At 38.7% G+C, this 18,686-nt stretch overlaps 1 protein-coding gene across 2 annotated transcripts in view; it reads left to right on the forward strand.

Annotated features, from left to right (window-relative positions):
* The first annotated feature begins 5,886 nt into the window (after positions 1–5,886).
* Positions 5,887–18,686, forward strand: part of LOC111143005 (G protein signaling modulator 2) — a 66,828-nt gene continuing 54,028 nt past the window's right edge. For both annotated transcript variants that reach the window (XM_022496397.1, XM_022496398.1), the window contains exons 1-2: positions 5,887–5,964; positions 17,209–17,513. In XM_022496397.1, the coding sequence (XP_022352105.1) occupies positions 17,458–17,513 (56 nt within the window). In that variant the 5' untranslated portion in view covers positions 5,887–5,964; positions 17,209–17,457. The remainder of the gene's footprint in view (positions 5,965–17,208; positions 17,514–18,686) is intronic.

Consider the following 18,686-nt stretch of genomic DNA (forward strand, 5'->3'; position numbering starts at 1 on the left):
CTACACGCTTGCTAAACAGATGAGAACAATTCAGTTGGGGTCATAAGTTCATGGCTGATCCTTGTTGCCCTAGTACAGCCCATAAATTACTTTCAGGTTTGCTGTATCAATACAGAACACTTGTACTGGCATCAGCATTTGGCGTCATGAGGTCTGCTTAAGGTTAATTGTGAAACTTATTATGGGAACTCGTGGTTGTTTAACTAGACACAGATGTATTGCTTCTCCTATTGTAATATCACTATAGATATGGCCTTAATGCTTTGAATAAACTTAGCACTGTTGGACATCCTCCTCAGTGCTCCTCCTGCCCCCATCTCTTTGTCTCTTAAGTTCTTTTCACCATCCTCTTACCCTCACATTCCTGGTCGATTTGTCGCACCAGCTGCGACAATCAAGGAAGTGTCAGTATCAGCAGTGTTTACACCAGAGGGCTTTTTGTAATGGAAATGCAGTAAAAACCCCACTGCAACTCCCTAGCACCCAGTATAGTGTTTAGCACATAATTTGTATTTGAACACATGTGTTAGATAAATGAGTGAATTTATAAGGCAAGAAAGAACAATGACATCGGTTAATAGTGGTATCCACATACTTACCACTTACCGTGGTCATCACCTCTTTCTAGCACCTTCATCCATCTAATATCATTGTCCTTTTTTTTTTTTGAAGGATGATAACCTTTATAACTTCAGTTAGTGAGGGTCTGTGATGGCAAAATCAATTTTTGTTTGCCTAAAAATGCCCTTATTTCACTTTCAGTTTTAGAAGATATTTCCACTGATTAAATAATTCTAGGTTGACCATTATTTTCTCTCAGCACCTTCTTTTGGCTTATATTTTTATAGTTGTAAAGTCACCACCTGTCAGCTAAGTGTTGTTTCATTAGAGTTAGTCAGCCCTTTCTCTTGCATTGGTTGTAAAGTTACTTCATTTTTGGTGCTCTGCATTTTCATTATCTTAGGTATAAATATCTTTTTTCTTTTTCTCCTTCTAAAATCTTGCCTAAAGTATTGTCCATTTTCTTCTCATTTTAGTATTTCGATTAGACACGTTAGATCTCCTGTTATCCTCCATATTTCTCTTTTATGTGAAAAAATTAATTTGGTTCCTCTAGTTTGCTAATTTTCTCTTCAGCATGTCTAATCTGCTCTTAAACCTGCCCACTAACTTTTTTTTTTTTTTTTTTTTTTTTTAGAGAGAAAGCACAAGAGCATGCAGGGATGGGGAGAGCAGGGAGGAGAAGGAGAGAGATAGTCATAAGCAGGTTCCATGCCCAGCACAGAGCCCAAAGTGGGGCTCAATCTCACAACCCTGAGACCATGACCTGAGTTGGATGCTGAGGTGTCTGGGTGGCCCCAGTCTGACTGTGTCTAGGCATGCTCTCAGGGTCCTGGGATCAATCCCTGCATCAGGCTCCCTGCTCAGCAAGGATCTGCTTCTCCCTCTCCCTCTTTCTCTGCCCCTCTCTCACTCATGCTCACTCTTTCTCTCTCTCAAATAAATAAAATAAAATAAAATAAAATAAAAAAGATTTGGATGCTTAACCAACTGAGCTACCCAGGTATCCCCTGCCTGTTGACTTTTAAATTCTAATTATTATGTGCCTGCCTTTTAAGTCTAATTTTTAAAAAAAAATTCTTTTTAAACCGTGTGTTCATTTTTGGCAGAAGCTGCTCTTTATATCTTCAATCTTTTATTTTATTGCCTTAAATCTATTAAACCTATTTTTCTCTGTGACTGGTAATTCCAATTTCAGAGTCTTTAAGAGTTTGATTTTGTTCTTTTTCCTGCTAATTCTTGTACAAGATTCTTTGTTTCTTTGTATGATTTGTAATTGGACTGAGAGCTCACATTCCTTGGAAATTTGCTGTGTAAATTTTGGGGGTTTGGATCAAGTTGGTGTCTTAGCCAACTTGAGCTGACAAAATACCACAAACTGGTTTGCTTAAACAAAACATTTGTTCCTCACAGTTCAGGAAGCTGGGAAGTCCCAAATCAAGGTGCCAGCAAACTGTGTCTGGTGAGGGACTATTTCTTGGTTCTTAGAGGGCTCTTATCTCACTGTATCCATGTGTGCGAGGCTGCTCTTTGGGTCTTTTTTTTTTTATAAGGGCACTAATCTCATTCAGGAGTGCTCCTCCCTCTTGACCGTCTGTATTCCTATACTGCCACAATGGGAATTAGGTTTAAACATTTAAATCTGGGGGAGATACATTCAGTCTCTAAAGGTGATTTGGTTTACCTTTGCCAGTTGTCTCGGGGCACCATCAACCTGAAACCACTTTAAAATAATTATGTGCTTGAGTTTCAGACAAGCCAAGTAGAACAGATTATTGCCTTTGGTAAAAAACAAACAAACAAACAAAGCAAACACACATACACACACAAATATCAGGAGATAATTCCTTCTCTATTCTATGTTAAGGATGATTACAGGCAATTTTCTTCTGTTGTCTTCTGATAAAAGGTTGGCGAGGACTTTGGGAGATCCTGGCTTATGTGTAGAGTCTCTTCTTAGATTCTTCATCTTGGTAGGACCTGGCCTTTGTCTCTTTTTTCCATGTCTCATGAGACTGTGACAACTGAAACTCGAGTTCATCTGCTTATCTATGTTACTAGTTCCTAGCTTCTGAGTAATCCATACTTGAAGGCTAGGTCATTGATAAATTTTTTATTTTTTAAAAAACCACGAGAGACTATGGACTCTGAAAAACAATCTGAGGGTTTTGAAGGGGCAGGGGGTGGGAGGTTGGGGGAGCCAGGTTGTGGGTATTATGGAGGGCACGTATTGCATGGAGCACTGGGTATGGTGCATAAACAATGAATTCTGTTATGCTGAAAAGAAATGAAAAAAAATATTTGAAAGCATTTTAAGTTGTTTTCAGTGGGAGAGTAGAACAGGGTATCTGGGTTATTACTTTCAGACATGGAAGTCTACAGAGTAATTTCTGAAAAATTCCAAATTTCTAGAAAAAGTAAAAGAATATTACATGAATTGTAAAGTACAATAAGAGCTATATCTTCTCCTAGGCCTAATTGTCTTTTGCTCAACCATTTTCATATAAGTTGCAGAAATCATGTTTTTTTATTCTTAAGTACTCCAGCTTGCATCTCCTAAAAATAAAAAAATTCTCCTATATAACCATAATTCCATGTCACCTCTAGGAAAATTAACAGTAATTCTATAATATTATTGAATATATTAGCTATATTGAAATTTCCCCAGTTGTTTCTAAAATGTCTTTTATAGTCTTTCTCTCATTCTCTCTCTCTGATTTGGGACTCCACAAGATTCATGTACCTTTTTTGGTTGTTTTGTTTTTCATGACAATAATGTTTGTGAAGAGTCTGGGCTAATTGTCTTACAGAATGTCTGAAATTCTGGTTTTGTTTCAGAGTGTTCCCTTTAAAATAATAATGATTATATATATATATATGAATGATATAAACAAATGAAGTTACTCCCATGTTTACAATCTTCCTCTGGCTACTATAACATTTAGAAAGTAAAACCCAAACTCATTGTCCTGGCTTTACAAAGGTCTACATGGTCTGATGTGATTTCATCCTGTATGTTCTTCTCTACCTCACTTCATTTAAGCCATAGTGGTCTTTTTCCAGTTTCTAAAACCAACAAAGCTTGCCCTCACTGGACTTTGCATTAGCTTCTCCATTTGCCTAATATTCTCTTCCTTGAGCTTTGCTTAAAAGATGGCTCCTTATAATTAAAGTCTTGGTTTGAATACTGTCTTCTCAAAATGGGCTTTCTTACCTTGACCCTCAATGTAAAGTTGCCTTTCAGTCACTCTCACATCACCCTCCTTTGAATTCTCTGCATGGTACCTGTCACAACCTGATATTTTTGTTATTATTTTTATTGAGCTCCATGAAAGCAGGGGCTGTACTCCCTCTTGCTCATTACTATATTCCCAGCACCTACAACAGTTTCTGACACATAGCAGAAACTTAATAAATACTTGCTAAATACTGTAATGAATAAGTTGAAAGCTGAGGGCTGACAAGTAGCCAGCCATTTAAAGAGCCTGAGGGAAAAAATCTTGGCCGCGGCAACTGCCAGAGAGAAGGCCCTGAGAGAACCCCGAGGCTTGGTCTATTCTAGGGATGGAGGAATGTCCTGTGTACTTGAAGCAAAGTAAGCTAGGAGGAGAGGGAGATACAGGAGAGTAGAGAGGTCAGTAGGGCAAGATGACTTTGGGCTTTGTGGGCTCTGGTAGGGAATTTTGATTTTATTTTAAATCAAATGATAAATCACTAAAGGTTTTCAAGTAAGAGTGACATAATCTGATTTATGCCTTTTAAAGGGTAATTTAAAAACTAATTCAACTTGAGTAAGTTAGAAATAACTAATACCAGTGATAGAAAGTCACAGGTGTAAGAGATTTGCAGGTGGGACATAAGGATTCATTCTGGACAATGGATGTTGATAGGAAAACATCCTATCAACACCCAAAAAAGAATTTATGAGTAAGAAGGAATCATAATACCTACCTCTGAAATGGTACAGGCATCTAATTCAGTTGTTGTTTATAAGCATCTGATATTAAAGGTAGTTGTTGATAATATTGATAATAGGTACCATTTATTAAGCAGTCAGGCTTAACTGACTTATCTCACAGAAGCATAACCACCACTTTTATTACCTGTGTTTTGCAGTTGAGGAAACTAAAGCTAAAGAGGATAAGTAACTCCTTCAAGGTCAACCAACCCCTAAGTGGCAAAGATGTAACTCAAATCCAGGTCAAGTTTGATGCCAAAGCTGTTATTTTAACCAATTTGCCATAACATATTCCCAGGAAGAGAAATGCTGCTTGGGTCACTGTTACGGCAATCATTCAGAGAGATACTGAAAGTGGGGTTCTCTCTAACATATCCTTAAGCCTGCAGAAACATTTAAATCCCATTTCAGTGGAGAAATATTTGAAAAATAATCTAATTAAATTCATCTGATCTTTAGCCCCGAGAGAATGTAGTCTTGGTATTTTTGTGAAGAACTGAGACCTACGTTTTGGTTAAATCTGGTATGGAGACGGTGCATGGAAATAAAACTGACTTTTCCCAGTGTATCTGGAATGTAGCGGCCTGAAACTGAGTCAAGTGCCTCGCAGCTTTCCTGGGATCTGGCAACTCAGCAGTCAACACCAGTTTGCTTTCTTAACAGCTGGAAACGCCAGAATGGTGACAGGGCCCAAGAACTGAGACTGCCTTGTTCGGACTTTGAAACGGGTCCCTCTGTTCCTGTCACAGAGCCCTTTTTCTTAAACATCTCGCATAGGCCGCTTGGGAAACTCGTTCTTAGGCTGGACCGAGCTGTAAGTGCAGGACGCATTTGTTCTATGCGCCCATCTTTTAAAGGGGTCTGGGCCAGACCCTCTCGGAGCTCTATCGGAACGATATTATTCGCTCCGCCCTTCAGTGTCTGCAGAAGTAAGAGGGCAGAAGAGCAGTTTCAACTTAAAGGCTGAGGACAGGACCCAGAACGGCGTGAGGACAAGCCCCCCAAACCGGGTCCCCGCCACCCTGACTCGCAGTGCCCCATGCGACCCCGCACCGCGGAGGCAGAGGAGCGAACAACTGCCCCGCCCCGCTCCGCCCCCCGCGCCGGCCATTGGCAGGTCCGAAAGACGCGGGGCGTTGTCCGTTTGAATGGGAGCTGCTGGAGCTGGGGCGCAGGCGCAGAAGAGGAGAGCTGTGGAGGCTGGCGGCGCGGTGGGACCCCTGGGTGGAGAGGATTGCGGCAAGAGCTCTGGCCCACGTGACCTGCGGCGAGCGGGGGCGAGGGGCGCGCGCCTGCCTCCTGCAGTGCCTCCGTCTGGCAAGGCCCCCCCGGCGCGCGGACGCGCCTGGGGGAGGGGCCGCGGCCACCCGTCCGTCGCCTGAGGCTCCCACAGCTGCAGCTCCGTCGCGACCGCCGCGCTCCCGTGACTCGTCGGCCCGCGGGAGGTGAGTTCTGAGGCGTCTCAGGGCGCCCCGCGGAGGGGGGGATGACGGGGAGGCGCATGTGTGTGCGGGGCTCGGTGGGGAGGTTCTGTGTCCCGGGGCTGGGGGCCGCCTGCTTTGTTTGGGTGGACGGCGGGGGCCGGCGCGGTGGGGACCCGAGTGAGGAGACCGGGAACTGGATGAGAAGCTGCTGGCTGAGGTGCGGGTTGCTTTCTTATTGCGAAATTTTTAAACGAGTCAAGTTTGAGAGCTTTGTTCCCTAACTTTTTTTTCTTTTTAATAAAAAGTGTGATGGGGGCGCCTGGGTGGCTCAGTGGGTTAAAGCCTCTGGCTTGGGGCGCCTGGGTGGCTCAGTGGGTTAAAGCCTCTGCCTTCGGCTCAGGTCATGGTCCCAGGGTGTTGGGATCGAGCCCCACATCGGGCTCTCTGCTCAGCAGGGAGCCTGCTTCCTCCTCTCGCTCTCTCTGCCTGCCTCTCTGCCTACTTGTGATCTCTATCTATCAAATAAATAAATAAAATCTTAAAAAAAAAAAAAGATTTAAAGCCTCTGCCTTCTGCTCAGGTCATGATCCCAGGGTCCTGGGATTGAGCCCCATATCGGGCTCTCTGCTCAGCGGGGAACCTGCTTTCCCCTCTTTTTCTGCCTGCCTCTCTGCCTACTTGTGATCTCTATCAAATAAATAAATAAAATTAAAAAAAAAAATGTGTGGGGCGCCTGGGTGGCTCAGTGGGTTAAAGCCTCTGCCTTCAGCTCGGGTCGTGATCCCAGGGTCCTGGGATCGAGCCCCACATCGGGCTCTCTGGGCAGCGGGGAGCCTGCTTCCCCTTCTCTCTCTCTCTGCCTACTTGTGATCTCTGTCTGTCAAATAAATAAATTAAAAAAAAAATCTTAAAAAGAAAAAATGTGTGATGGGCCACAGCGACTCCTCACATATTCTGAGTGTAACAAACAGAGGGTTAAAAACCTGAATCCCCGTGTAATTAACCCGAGGCAGATAGCATTCACTTGTGGTCTTGCGCTTGCTGTCTAAAGCGGGCAGTGTTTGTCAAACACCTGCATTTACCACAGTTAAGTTCACGGATTTGAGGCACCGACCTGTCGAGTTACCGTAGGTACTAGTAATCGCTGCAAAAAGTTTTAGTAAGCAGAGGATGTTAAGAAAGCCCTTGCCCGAAAATCTGTATAATCTATGGAATATCTTCGAAGAGGGAAAAAAAAAAAGGTGGATAATCTATAATTAGTTTTAGTGGTAACCAGTTAGATCACTTTAACTAGTATCGTTTGAACTCTATTAAAGAAAACGAGTAAGGATGGAAATTTTATTTGCCTTAATGCATAATTTAACCTTGCCGCAGAGTTAAACGGAGTAGCTTCTTGGCTTTTATTTCTGTGGACTTGAGTTGGAGTCTTTCGTGGTATGTAGCTAAATTTTCAAGCTTCTACATTAGAAGGGTGCCCGAAGATTTCCGGTCTGATAACCACCACTGTGATTACCTCTGATAAAGACCATTTTTGCTTGGGTTGTCCCTATTCGAGAAGCAGCTTTGGTTTAATTTTTATGTTGCTTACTTGTAAACAAAGGGACGGTCACTGTTGATTGACCTGGGTGTGTGTGAGGACAGTGAGGGCAGTCCCAGACTTAACTCTGCTTTAAGCCTTACCATGGATTCGTTCTGACAAACTCCTTAGGCTATTATTTATGGTATAAGAGTGGAGCAGATACAAAGTAAAAAGTTGTGTGGTATTGTTTTAGAGGCGGTTCCTCCCAAATCTGCTTTGGCTAGTTCGGGAGTTTAGTTGTATTTTCTAATAAATCAGACACGCAGGGTGCCTGGGTGACTCAGACGGTTAAGCGTCTGCCTTTTGCTCGGGTCATGATCCCAGCGTCTTGGCATCGAGTCCCGCATCGGGCTCCGTGCTTAGCGGGGAGCCTGCTTCTCCCTCTGCCCCTCCCGCTGCTTGTGCTGTATCTCGCTCTCTCTTTCTCAAATAAATAAATAAATAATTTTTTAAAAAGATTGTTTTAACAATAAATCAGACATGCAGTGTTACAAATGTTATATTTTAATATAAACCTCAGACTTGGTACTAGGCTAATTACAGCGAAGATAGGTTTAAATGGCCTTGTATTTAAGCGTAAAATGTCTAAGACTTACCTAAATGGTAAAAATTTTGTAATTAGTTATCTGGAATTTGAAAATGAAAAAAGTGATGTAGATTTAGACTATTGTAAATCTAATAGACTTTCAAAGAAGTAATAACAGCTACTAACATTATTACTGCTATACTTTATTGAGTACTTGCGTTAAGTACTAGAGCCAGGCACTGGGTTAGGTAGTTTATAAAATGGATCTCTAATCATCACAACACATGTTGGATAAGTGTCATTATGCCCAAACCAAGTCTGAGAGTTTAGCTCAAGATCATATACGTGGTAAGTCAAACTGTGGCCTAATCCCAGAGCACATACTCTATTGCTTCTCTGCGACTGTTTAAAACTCCTCCAGTTCTCTGGATTCCATTTGTAGGGACATAATCCACTTTTAAGGTGCCTGTAGGTGTTGTGTTTTATTGGGAACTATGCAGAAATATTTCAGTCCTCCTTTTAGGACTGCTGTCTTCCGTTCAGTATCTTACAAGTCATATAATGTTTTCAATATCCTATAGTCATCTTTATGAAAACAGTAAAAAATTAGGTAAAACTTTCCTGAATTATTTACATGAATATGAATGTACTCTTCACTGTGGAGCAGATCTGTATTAAAGCCCAGTTTTCTCAGTAGTATAGGATTCGTTATTGCTTCAGAATTCTTATCTTCTTCCCAGGTAAGAAATTTTAAAAAGTTTCTTGGGCGTTGATTATGTGCAAAGCAATTTGCTTGGTGTTGTGAGATGACCAGAGAAAACTTCTTATTCAGTAGTTGCTTCTGGAGTTTTTGAAGTATCTTCCTTTTGTCTCTCTCCTCTACCCTGTGTGTTTCTGCCAGTTTATCTAACACAGATCTGACTTCTGCTATTCCTTTGTTGAAAAAATTGCAAGGTTAAATACGAGGCCACATACATATTCTGAGTCCCTAACACTTTAGTACCTTCTTAGACTTCTCTTTTCCAACTCCTAACCCAGTGTGTTTGAACTGGGCATACATTCTGTGCATTCTTACCTCCTTGCTTTTGCTTGAATCATTTCCCTGTGACTGGAATCCCTTTCCTTCATTTGCCTAATAAGGTCTACCCATCTTTCAAGATGTAGTACAGATATCCTTGCTTCCAAAAAGCTGTCTCTGGCCCTTTTTATTTAGAGTCATTCTTCCTATATCATCTCGTAACGTTACTAAATTGAATAAAACATTTTTCCACAGGCTAGTGATAACTTTCGGAAGAAGACAAAGTTACATTTTCCTATAAAGAATTCTAAATTCAAACTTTCTAGGGACCTTTTTGGACATTTTTAACCCTCTTGCATTTGGGATTTATTTCTCCTTAAAAAGAAAAACAAAGAAGCTTATACTTATTTATTAATAAAAGAATTACAGATCAGAAAGGGCAAGAACTAATATATATACATTTAGGGTGGGGTTTTTTGGTTTTGGGGTTTTTTTTGGTAGAAATTGGGCTTAGTGTGAATCATCAGTGTTTTTGGGTCGCAGTCATATTCTTGTGATCTCTCAGTTTTATAACCTGAGTAGTCATTCAGAAAGCACTGAAAATATAATTGGGAACGATGAAAATTTAGAATGTCCTTTTTTTTCTTAAGTGCCATTACTATGCCCTTTATAACTTTGGTATTGTAATACTTCTATGTATCCATTTGTATGTGCTTCAAACAGTTAACTAGAAATCCTTTTTCTTCTTCATGTATCTAACGGAAACGCTTTAAAAGGTTATTAATTTTACTAATGGATTAAAAGAACCATATCTATTTAACATTATTTTGTAGGAGAGATAATTAACATTATTTGTAAACTCTGGGCTGCAGTTTGATGAGAAATAAAACTAAGTAATAGGGAGAAAAGTATTAATTTTATTCTAATGAACATACTTATTCCTTTAGTTGAACATGGATACACACACACACACACACACACACACACACACTCTCCATGCCAATGCCAAGTGTGGAGCCCAACAAGGGGCTTGAACTCAAAACCTGAGATCAAGACCTGGGCTGAGACCAGAGTCCAAGGCTTAACCCACTGAGACACCCAGGCACCCCTATATTTGTAAATATAAATACATAATCTTGGGGCATGGCTGGCTCAGTAGAGCGTGGGACTCTTGATCTCCGGGTTTTGAGTTCAAGCCGCACATCGGGTGTGGAGCCTACTTAAAAAAAAAAAAGTTATCTTGTTGCAGCAAGACTTTTGATTCAGTAACTGTTTTGTAGGGGAAAAGGAAACCAAGATGAGGGATGTTGCATAAAAGTAATCTCTCTTTTCTCCTTGAAATTTTGAAACAACTGTTTCATCCTCTTGAATTATTGTAATCACTGAGGATTATAATTACAAAACAGCAGTTTTAGTGATTAGTGTAGTCACTGGCATAATTCATATTGACTCCATATATAATCTAAAAATAGAGCCCCTCTCTAGTTTATCACCCCCCTACCCCCAAGAAAAATCTTCAGTATCTAACTTCTTCCTGGTTTATCATGGGCTGCCAAACCAAAGACACTAAGAGTTTGCTCATGCAATAATTACTGTATCCATAGTGCTTTGTGTAGAGACTTTTAGAAACTGCTGTTGACCTATAGACATTCAGCATTTCTCATGTAAGTGGACTCGTACTTGGTCCTTTCTCACTGCAACAGTGCTTTAAATCCTTTTCTTCTAAATTACATATTGTTTTAGTATTAATCTAGTTTGAAATTTCATATATGGTTTATTTGTATTTGACTATCCAGGGAGCATAATTCATTGGAGTCCTTAAATATAAATGTTTCTCATCAAAAAAGGAAGTTTATGCATAGTTTAGTTGTTTAGAGTGGTGAACTTTTAGGTATAAACATTGAAAACATGAAAAGGAATTCTTATTGTATATTGTTAAAATTGTTTGGATTATACTATTCTGAAGTGGTTGCATTTGCGTTTTGAAAGGCCATGGCTCTGGATCTGAATTTTTTTTTAATCTGCCAGAATAAAAATGAGAGTTTGAAAGTAATACTACCTTAGCTTTCTATTTTATATCTTTCATAATGACCTTCAAGAATTTCAAATACACTCGGAAACCCTTCTGACTGGTGGTATACCTTTAAGATACAGACTTATTTAGAAACTAGTACCATTAATCTATTCTTGGAATTTTATTCTATTTATTTAGCTGACTGATAGTCACAAACAGCTTATTAGAAAGTTTTTATAATAAAATGTGTTTCAGTTAGCAGTTATACAGTTAGTTATGCTTGTTTTCTAAGCTAACTTGGTTTGACATCTCACAGACTAACTTTTGATTGTTGAAGACATAAAGATGAGCAATAAATTAAGACTTAACCATAATTGGAGTGCATATTTTAGGATTATATATTTGCTTAAGGGAAATTTTATTCATACAGTTTTTATAGCATAGTCTGTGGTAAATTCACATTTCTCCAGAGTGATAGAGAATAGAATCATCTGCTTAACTAATCAGTACGATTGTTTATTTTATTAATTTGGGATTGTATAAAGTAATTTACATTTGCGATGTATGATAGTGGGTAATAACACCATGTTCAACACTATGCGTAGATACATGGATATACACACACATGTACATACGTAACCTTGAGTTATCTTTAGTTCAGAGTATTATGTAAAAATTAGGTTATATTATTGGTTTAGAGATTGAGTATGTTGAAAAAAGAATCAGAGCTATTATGCATTGCTTTAATTTTTTTTCTTTCATTGCAATTTCTCTTTAATTTTGCCACTGACTTATTGCAGTATTTAACATTGAGATCTCATTGGTACTTTAAAAAAATTTTTAATTTAAAGATGTGCAAAAATTCAGAAATGTCAGTCACTCAGTTCTATTTTTTTAACCTCTCAGATTCTTTCCCATTTATCGAACTTTATATGATTTCAAATTATCTCAAGTTTAATATCTTTATTTTTTTCAGCTATTATTTGTAAATGTAACACTTTACCAAGTACAAGTTTAATAGAAGTATTCCACTTTTTCCTATTCAGAGTCTAATCCATTTTCTCCTCTTGGAAGTATCCCTCTTGCAGTCCAGTCTGTCATTTTACTGCTACTGTTCCACCTACCTTGAAAATTGGACTTTTAAGTTCTCTGTTACTGCTTGACCTTTGCCTTTCACATCTAGTCAGTGTGCATTGTTTTTCCTTTTTCTTTAGGTACTCCTAGCCAGATTACTTAATCAAGTACCCAGCCATTCTTAGGTCTGACTTCCCTTGCTGTAGGCACTAATTTCCCATATCAGTCATATATTCTGATATCAAAAAAAATTTTTTTTGCATGTAGTTTTCTCTTCAACATCTGCACTAAAATCAGGCTCTGAACTTTTCTCTCTGTTAGACTTTGTTTTGGCATCCTTCCTATTACCCCCATTACTTCTACAATGTATATTTGTTATTATAACCTGTATCCTTAAGTCTAATATAAAAGAACTTCATTTAAAATATTTTCTTGAGGGACGCCTGGGTGGCTCAGTTGGTTAAGCAGCTGCCTTCGGCTCAGGTCATGATCCCAGCGTCCTGGGATCGAGTCCCACAAGGGGCTCCTTGCTTGGCGGGGAGCCTGCTTCTCCCTCTGCCTCTGCCTGCCATTCTGTCTGCCTGTGCTCGCTCTCTCTCCCTCTCTCTCTGACAAATAAATAAAAAATATATATATATTTTCTTGACTCTTCTTCAGTATTTATCCTTGCTCAGATTCATAAAGGGCTACTGTATCTGACTTGAAGCATTACAACTGAAAGGGATTTGGAGAATTTGACTATTGCACCTTAGAGGGAATTATTGGAATAAGAAAAGTTTAAAGAATTTAGATTATCTAATCTAAAGGCAAGAAAAGGGGGTGCCTGGGTGGCTCAGTGGGTTAAAGCCTCTGCCTTCGGCTCAGGTCATGATCCCAGGGTCCTGGGATCAAGCCCCACGTCGGGCTCTCTGCTCGGCGGGGACCCTGCCTCCTCCTCTCTCTCTGCCTGCCTCTCTGCCTACTTGTGATCTCTGTCTGTCAAATAAATTTAAAAAATTAAAATTAAAAAAAAATAAAGGCAAGAAAAGTAAGTTACATTTATTGTCTGATGGGTGTTACCAGTTTATAGATACTTAAAAGAATCAGACGAGAGGTTATTGGCATTTAAATTGGATAGTTTGGACAAATAGAAGGACAAAAGATATACATGTAACTGTGTATCTCCTATGTTTCCCCATCACTTAGTTCCCAAATATTTTACTGCCAATGGAATAGAGCAAGGCTAGGATTTATTTACTCTGATTGCATACCTTGGACAGTGCCTAGAAGTCCACCTACCTGTATAATGGGAATCTGCCCATTTTGACTTACTAATCAGGTAATTAAGTGTGAGGCAATCGAAATGATATACTACTTTATCTTTCTATGTGCTTTTGTCAGTTTCTAGCATACAGAAAAAAGTATGTCTTTTTAGTTCTGTGTAGTCTGATCAAAAGGTGCTGTGAGTTTTTGTTAGCAGTGGGGTTTTAGGAGCACTGTTTTTTAAAACCTGAGAGGTGCTATGAAGGACATATGTTTCCTTGTAAATTACTAGTTATAAGTCTTGATGGAGATTGGAGATTAAATTTGGTGCCTTTTTTTTTTTTAAGATTTTATTTATTTATTTGATAGAGACTTACAGAGCACAAGTAGGTAGAGCAGCAGGCAGAGGGAAAGGGAGAAGCAGGCTGTCTACTGAGAGGGGAGCCCGATGTGGGATTTGATCCCAGATCCTGAGATCATGACCTGAACTGAAGGCAGCCACTTAACCTAATGTTCTTTCAAACCTATAATTTCCATTCTGTTTTCTAATCCTGTCATTAAATTTTCTTATCCTAATGAACATACTTTAATATTTATTGCAGATTTTATTACTGTTACACTAGGAATATATAAACTATGTGTTAAATATGAAGTGGGTTTGTTAACTGTGTAGAGCATGAATGAACACATTGTTACTAAACTGGTTAGAGAGTTCTTGCAAAATTAATCATTAAATCAAGAATTGCTTGTGAGTTCAGTGAATAATAAGAAATGCTACTTTATTGTTATGGAGATTGTAATGTAAGAGTGACTTGTTTGGGATATAATTCTTTTGAGAGTTGTAAAACCATATTATAAATAGTCCTTACTGAAATGGTGAATAGCATTCTGTCTTCTTGCTTATTTAAATTAGTTTTAAAATGTTTCTCTATGCAGTCTTAAGGTATTTCACAACTTCATTTACATACATTTGTTAATTTGATTCCATGTTTACCTTTTAATGAATATAAAGTTAACATTTTTTAATGACTGGTAAAATTTGAAATTTCATTATGATCTGCGTGAAAAAATATTTCAATTAAATTGTAACTTAATTTAATTCAAAGTCAAATTTATTCTAATACTTTACCTTCTGCCCCATTTTATAAATAACAGCCTAAACCTTAGTGTGGGTAGGGGAAGAAGACCTTTTGGTTGACGGTTTAGCTATTGGGTAATCTAGATGTACTTTGAAGCTATTGCTATTAATATCTACACTAATTCCTCTATAGTGTTTTATTTACTAAGGAGGCACGATGGAATTCTGAACAAAAGAAAAAGATTTGTTGGGTTAATAGCTGCTACCCTTTGTTTTCATCCTTTCTTAAGACAGTGCTTCCTTTGTTAACCAGGGAAGGGATAAAAAGAATACTATTTTGTGGGTTTTTTAATTTTTTATTTATTTATTTATTTTTTTTTTACGATTTTTTAAATTTATTTGACACAGAGAGAGAGATCACAAGTAAGCAGAGAGGCAGGTGGGGCGGGGGGGAAGCAGTCTCAGTGCTGAGCAGAGAGCCCGATGTGGGACTTGATCCCAGGACCCTGGGATCATGACCTGAGCTGAAGGCAGAGGCTTTAACCCACTGAGCCACCCAGGCGCCCCTATTTTGTGTTGTTTTTTTTTTTTTAATATGTCAGACTGGTTATTAATATGAAAACCTCGTTTCTTCTGGGAAACTTGTTAATATTCCCAAGGCTGGCCCTTTCCACCTTCTGCCTTTTCGCAGGTCCTTTTCTGCTTTGTTACCGACTAACCTCTTTTCTAACCGTACTGATTAACAAAGCAGTGGGTGTGTGTGATTTAGAGTCTACGTTATAGCTGAAATATTTAAAAGGATGTTTTGTGGTAATGGAATTAGATTTAGGGGTGCCTGGGTGGCTCAGTGGGTTAAGCCTCTGCCTTCGGCTCAGGTCATGATCTCGGGGTCCTGGGATCAAGCCCCACATTGATGTCTCTGCTCGGCAGGGAGCCTGCTTCCCCCTTCTCTCTGCCTGCCTCTCTGCCTACTTGTGATCTCTCTGTCAAATAAATAAATAAAATCTTTAAAAAAAAAAAAAAGGAATTAGATTTAATTGGATAGCAGCAGAAGGAAAAAATGGGTAGAAATGGAAAGATTGCTCCAAGTATGGGAACACATTTCTAAAAGGACGATTCAAAATTAGGATTAGCCACCCCAAGACCTTTCTGGGAATACTGTAGTAAAATGTTAGACTAACTGACCTTTAGAGTAGTTTATAACACTGAGATTCCAGGACTTCATAATTGTGTGTGATGACCTGTAGTTTCTTTGTGATGTATTTGGGTATGGGATTCATTTTCATTTATCTATTTAGGATTTAGTGTGTGCTTCTTCAATCTGTTAATTTAAGTCTGTCTTCAATTCTGAAAAAAACTCTTTATCACTGAAGATTTTGCCTTTACTTTTCTATTTTTCCTTCTAGTACTGTAATTAGACCTCTGTCAGAGCCTCTCATTTTATCTTTCTCTTCTCTGAAATTGCTCTTTATTTTTCATCTCCTTATCTGTGAATGTCTGGATAATTTCTTCAGATACTCTTTTAGTTCACTTATTCTCTCTTTAGCTTATCTGTTGTGCTGTTTAAACAGTACATTGAGTTATTAATACCAATGTTCATAGCAATAATTTTTAATAGTAAAAAAATACAAAAACTACAATCCAAATTCCCACAAGAGCAGAATGAAAAATATATTCGGTATTCAATGGAATATGACACAGCAGTGGAAATCTGCAAACTGTAGCTATGTGCAACAAGTGAGATGAATCTCGGAAACATAATATTAAGCAAAACCATACAAAACTAAATGATATAATGTTTAGGCCTATGCGGATACTGTACCACGGTTATAAAAACAAACAAGGGAATAATGAACAAAATTCAGTTTCGAGATCACCTTAGAGGAAGGTATGATTGGTTAGGTTGAGGCATCCACAAGACTTCAAAGGCAGTAAGAATGTTCTTAAACTGGGTGGTGGTATATAAATGTTTGTTGTGTCATTCTACTGTACACATGTTTTCTGAATTTCTTTTGTACCTACTCAGTACAAATAACATTTTAAAGACCTTAAAAAGTAAAAGTAGAATATACTCTGAGAACAAATGAATACAAGTATAAGCTAATTATCAACACAAATGTTTTCAAAGGAATAAATTTAGAGTTTGGAATTGGCTTATTCAAATAATTACTGAATTCTCATTTTACCTGTTAAGATAGCAATTTTTAAAGCTTAAAGTATCATAATTTTCTCTTTGGATGCTCTAAAACATTCTCCTATGTTTGTTTACAATAGAAAATATTACAGGACGTCTGGCTGGCTCAGTGGGTTAAGCCTCTGCCTTCAGCTCAGGTCATGATCCCAGGGTCCTGGGATCGAGCCCCGCATCGGGCTCTCTGCTCAGTGGAGAGCCTGCTTCCTCCTCCTCTCTCTGCCTGCCTCTCTGCCTACTTGTGATCTCTGTCAAATAAATAAATAAAATCTTAAAAAAAAAAAAAAGAAAAAATATTACATAAATTATTGTATTTTAAAACAACTTTAAAAATTAAGGTATAGGTCCCAAATAAATGTAATAGATTCACATCCTTATTGAGAAGCTTTATGGTGACAGTTAAGCCCTCTGTTGCTTTTCTTCCGTGATTGACATGACAGCAGTCTGTGGAGTTAGCTATGTGATTATGTACAGATTGGACTTACTTTAGGTTATTCTTTGAAAATAGGACTTCAAGCAAGGCATCTTGTATTCCTTTTGCAGAAATGTTGCTGAAGTGCTGCTGAAAGGGCCAGAGATGCAAGGATTTGGGACACACTTTGAACCTTTAAGCTGTCTGACATTGACCTCCTTTCGTTATTAATAAAGAAGAAGCAGGAGCTTAGGATGTATTAACACCGACTCATTAATATACTAACCGGACAATGTTCTGCAGCAGTTCTACATTGTAAAGTCCTGGATTGGCACAAAATTAAATAATTTCATATTTTACTCCACTTATAATATGACTCGATGGAGGAAAATTTGATAAGTATGAGGGAAGACCATTCTTTTCATGTTCGTTACAGGTAAGACTACTGCTTTCTTGGTGGCTTTTAATCCTTATTTAAACATGTATTTAGTTCTGATCATTTCAGATTTAAATTTGAATATACTTAAAATATATTATCTTCAGTTAGTATCTCCTGTATATGGTATTTTCTTTTTGTTGTGGTTGTTGTAAGTTTTTATATCCTTTCTATAGGAAAATGGTGCTAAAGGCCAATTATATATTATAATTTATTAATGTTTTGTGGATGAGTTTATGAATAGTTACTTTATATTTTCCAACTATTGTAATGCAAATATAAAAATGAAATATATTTCTAAAATGTTTGGGGTAAAAGATGGATTTGTAATATGGTCAGATGAATGACCTAATTTTTGTGTTTAAGTTTTGATTTTATTTATTTATTTATTTATTTTTTTTTTTTAAAGATTTTATTTATTTATTTGTCAGAGAGAGGGAGAGAGAGCAAGCACAGGCAGACAGAACGGCAGGCAGAGGCAGAGGGAGAAGCAGGCTCCCTGATGAGCAAGGAGCCTGATGTGGGACTCGATCCCAGGACGCTGGGATCATGACCTGAGCCGAAGGCAGCTGCTACCCAGGCGTCCCTTATTTATTTATTTTAAAGATTTTTAAATTATTTATTAGAGAGAGAGAGAGTGAGAGAGCATAAGCAGGGGGAACAGTGGAGGGTGAGGGAGAGGGAGAAAGCAGGGTCTCCCTGAGCAGGGAGCCTGATGCAGTGCTCGATCCCAGGATCCTGGGATCATGACTTGAGCAGAAGGCAGGTGCTTAACATCTGAGCCACCTAGGTGCCCCGTGTTTCAGTTTTTAAATGGTGATCTTTAATAGAGAAGCAGGCTCCCTGATGAGCAAGGAGCCTGATGTGGGACTCGATCCCAGGACGCTGGGATCATGACCTGAGCCGAAGGCAGCTGCTACCCAGGCGTCCCTTATTTATTTATTTTAAAGATTTTTAAATTATTTATTAGAGAGAGAGAGAGTGAGAGAGCATAAGCAGGGGGAACAGTGGAGGGTGAGGGAGAGGGAGAAAGCAGGGTCTCCCTGAGCAGGGAGCCTGATGCAGTGCTCGATCCCAGGATCCTGGGATCATGACTTGAGCAGAAGGCAGGTGCTTAACATCTGAGCCACCTAGGTGCCCCGTGTTTCAGTTTTTAAATGGTGATCTTTAATA

The sequence above is a fragment of the Enhydra lutris genome, unplaced genomic scaffold (assembly GCF_002288905.1).
Source record: "Enhydra lutris kenyoni isolate GAN:26980312 unplaced genomic scaffold, ASM228890v2 scaffoldscaffold9, whole genome shotgun sequence".
NCBI lineage: Eukaryota > Metazoa > Chordata > Mammalia > Carnivora > Mustelidae > Enhydra > Enhydra lutris.